This window comes from Microtus oregoni, unplaced genomic scaffold (genome assembly GCF_018167655.1).
Source record: "Microtus oregoni isolate MIOR12 unplaced genomic scaffold, Mior012 000079F_003, whole genome shotgun sequence".
Taxonomy (NCBI): Eukaryota; Metazoa; Chordata; class Mammalia; order Rodentia; family Cricetidae; genus Microtus; species Microtus oregoni.
The window spans coordinates 440,597-444,407 of NW_024544155.1; the positions used below are offsets into that span (position 1 = coordinate 440,597).

Genomic DNA, 3,811 nt, shown 5'->3' on the forward strand with positions numbered 1-3,811 from the left:
ATTGAATGCCTTTCAATTGCTCCTTTGTGATCACAGGGATACAGGTAGTTAGTTTAATGGAATATCAGTTCATGAAAAGGAAGGGATCTCAAGATTTGTGATGCATGTGTTTATCCTGAGTGAATAGTGAGTGATACATATAGTAAAGTATAGAAATGCTAACAAATTAGCTGCCCTGAAACTCTATCTATTCCTGGAGATAATTCAAATAAGGATAGTGAATGAACAGTTAACTTCATGTACTATGGTCTGAGAGTGGAAGTAGTAATCTTCTGATATATGTAAGCTCCCAAGAGAAGAGATGAACCTATTTGGTTCTAAGTAAAGCTCCCGAGGGGATCAGCACACCACACAAAAATTCTGTGCCAATTAGTTTCTGCCATTGGCCCAGAGAATTTTCAGATAAGGAAGAATTTCCAATTTTACACTTAAATTTATAGAAGATATAATTTTTATTTTAAGGGAACAGGCTTTATTTTGTTATTTGAAAATTTCATAAAATTTTGATCATATTCACCCCCTCCCTTAGTTCCTCCCAGATCCAACTCCATTCTCTCCATATTCAGCTTTCTGCACTCTTTAATTTTTAAGCCAATAAGCACTATTTGTGCTGCCATATAGTATTGAATGTGTGTGGCCCTCCATAGGATAATGGTCAACATACCTGGATGTTGTACCCTTAAAGAAAACTGATTCTCCAGTAACAACAGCTATCATTTGCCTGTAGTAGCATGCTTGTAGTTTCTCAGCTACAATTAGGACTTCATACCCACCTTTCGGGGGCGGGGGGGTAGTTTTGTTATATTAGAGAATGTGGCTTATGCGCATTAGCTTCCATGATGATCATACTTGTGGAGATTTTGCACTTTTTTTGTGGGAGCCTAGCCAGTTTGGATGTTCACCTTCCAAGGAATGGACGGAGAGGGGAGGACCTAGGACTTACCACAGGGCAGGGAACCCTGACTGCTCATTGGACTGGAGAAGGAGGGGGAGAGGATTGGGAGGAGGGGGAGAGGGTGGGAGGAGGGGGAGAAGGGTGGGAGGAGGGGGAGGGAAATGGGAGGCTGGGAGGAGGTGGAAACTTGTCTTTTTTTCTCCTTTTCTCAATAAAAATAAAAAGAAAAAAAAGTTAAAAATAATAAAAGGAGTGGGAAATACAGAGCCAAACATGTATGTGCTATGGACCCTGATAACTTTTATGTTGGGTTGGCTAGCATCCAGTGTGTCTCTTATTTTCCCCTGCCAGTTATTGCCTTAAACCTTTATCACATGATTTTCAGAAGTCCATTCACTGTTACTGGAATTGATTTTACTAGCTGATTACCTCACATTCTCCCTTTCTCTTTCAAACAGTTATTCCTGATTGCTGCCTTCCTGTGTGAATGCGCATCTGCTTCTATTCACCGTAGTCACCATGTCTAAACTTCAGAAGAATACAGAATGTGCAGCTGACCAAGGCCAGACCTGTGAGAAGACCCACAGCCAGATTGCAGCAGTCTGCATGGATGTGGAGGAGCCTTGTACCTCCTCTCATCTTATGGCTAGTAGTCTGAAGGGCCAGACCTCTGAGGGGACCCAGGTTGCAACAGTCTCCAGGGATTTGGAGGAGCCATCTGCCTCCTCTCAGCTTATGTCTAGTGAGGAGAGCCAGGTCCTAGAGATTCCACAGGCGTCTAGGAATGTGGAAGAGCCATGTCACTCCTCCCATTCTCTGATGGCTAGCAACCAAAATGTTCCAGCAGATGAGACACCTAGTACCTCTGGAGGTCTTCAGAGTCCCTGTGACTCTTTGAGAAACTCAGGTGGGGATCTTAGTAACCAAGAACAGGGCTCTCCAGTCAATCCACCATGTCAACCAGCCACCATGAATGTACCTGTGATGAGTGTCGATAGTAAAGTTGACTTCTTGGTGAATTATATGCTGTACAAATATCAGATGAAAGAGATGATGAGCAAGACTGATATATTGAGACTCATTGTCAGAGAAGATGAAAATAGTTTTCATGAAATCCTCATGAGATCTGCTGAACGCATGGAGATGGTTTTTGGCATAGGTGTGAAGGAAGTAGATCCTGTTAACCACGTCTATGCTCTCTTTATCAAACTAGGTCTCACCTATGATGGGATGCGTAGTGATGAGTTTAGTTTTCCTAAGACTGGCCTCCTGATAATCATCCTGGGGGTAGTCTTCCTGAAAGGCAACCGTGCCACTGAAGAGGACATTTGGGAAGCATTGAATCCAATGGGAATCTATGCTGGGGTGAATAATTTCATCTTTGGTGAGCCTAGGCAGCTGATAACCAATGAGTTTGTGAAGGAACAATACCTGGTGTACCAGCCAGTAGCGGAGAATGATCCAGTGCGGTATGAGTATGTGTGGGGGCCTCGGGCTCGAGCTGAAACTAGTAAGATGAAAGTGTTAGAGTTTGTGGCAAAGGTTTATGGGACACACCCAGCTACCTTCCAGTCTCAGTATCAAGAGGCTCTGATAGAAAAAGAAGAGAGAGCCCTTGCCTTGATTTTAGACAGTGCTGGCCTAAGTTCTCGTTCTCGTGCAAGTTCTAGTGCCATGGGCTGCAGTTTCCCTCGTATGTAGTACAATCAGAGATAACTTACTACTGCTGTAGAATTTGCAGAGAATTTTTAGAGTTGAGGGAAAAAATGTAGGTCCTAGTTTGATATAGAGAGGAGGAAGAATATTGTCTGCATAGTTTTATTTTGTCTGTGTATCATGACATTTTTTCTTACACTGTTTGACCTTTCTGTTTGAATATTGTTTCACTTAATAGCATTGTTGTTTGAGCTTCAAAAATCTCTACTTCATGCAGTTCACAAATATAATACTAAGAGTTTTGTCGTTGTATAAAACTATCATGGAAGTAGTCCAATGTATCTGTATAACTATATGGAGTACTATAAAAATCATTGCTAAACTTTGACCTTTCAAACAGTGTTGTGCTAAATTTTTCTTTGTAACATTCCATTTCCCAGTGCAATTGCATGATATATGTGGAGTTGTTTTACTTTACAGTTGCCATGAGTAATAAAATTCAAGAAAATATTACCACACTTTTACAGTTTCTTTTATTACCATAACTTATTTGAGCATCTATTATTTTCCAATTACTATTTTAATTTTCTAGGATGCTACATTAAACAGCATGCATGTAGTTCCTTTCCTTATAAATACATCGATTATGATAGTATATCTTCTAATACCTGGAAGACAAATGAAATACAGGGTATACACATAAAGTGATCCTTATGGCCCTGTTAAGTATAAATATCCTGAAAGAGAAAATTGTGGTTGTGGTAAGATAAACTTCTTCAGATTGCTAATTTTAAGTTGAATTTTGAGGTGAAGAGAATTGGAGTGTACTAACCTATATGTGGTGCTCCTCAAAGCTGGCATCCAAAAGCTTAATGCAAAGCTCTTTCCTGGTTACTTTATGATTTTGTTATATACACAATTTTCATATATGAAAGTAGAAAGTGTCCAGCTCTGACCCCACCTCTGTATGGTTGAATGTGGGCCATAAACTAAGGCTTTACTTACAAATAAACTTAAAGACATTTTTTATAGTTAATAGTAAGAGACATGGAAGCCACTAGGTTGTCATTCATTGCCCAGGGCCGATGATGTAAGAAAGTACTTCATTTAGGAGATATTTTAAATAGATTATCTTTAGTATAATTTGAATTGTATATATTAACATGTGCTTAATTTTTGAGGATTTTCGAGACAGGGTTTCTCTGTAGCTTTGGGGTATGCCCTGGAACTAGCTCCTGTAGACCAGGCTGACCTCAAAGT

General features: G+C 40.0%; 1 protein-coding gene across 1 annotated transcript; it reads left to right on the forward strand.

Moving 5' to 3' along the window:
• The first annotated feature begins 1,414 nt into the window (after nucleotides 1-1,414).
• LOC121441565 (melanoma-associated antigen B16-like) lies at nucleotides 1,415-2,596 on the forward strand. Its single transcript, XM_041642789.1, has 2 exons — nucleotides 1,415-1,579; nucleotides 1,670-2,596. The coding sequence occupies exons 1-2, from the start codon at nucleotides 1,415-1,417 to the stop codon at nucleotides 2,594-2,596; spliced, it is 1,092 nt and encodes a 363-aa protein (XP_041498723.1).
• The last annotated feature ends 1,215 nt before the right edge of the window (nucleotides 2,597-3,811 follow it).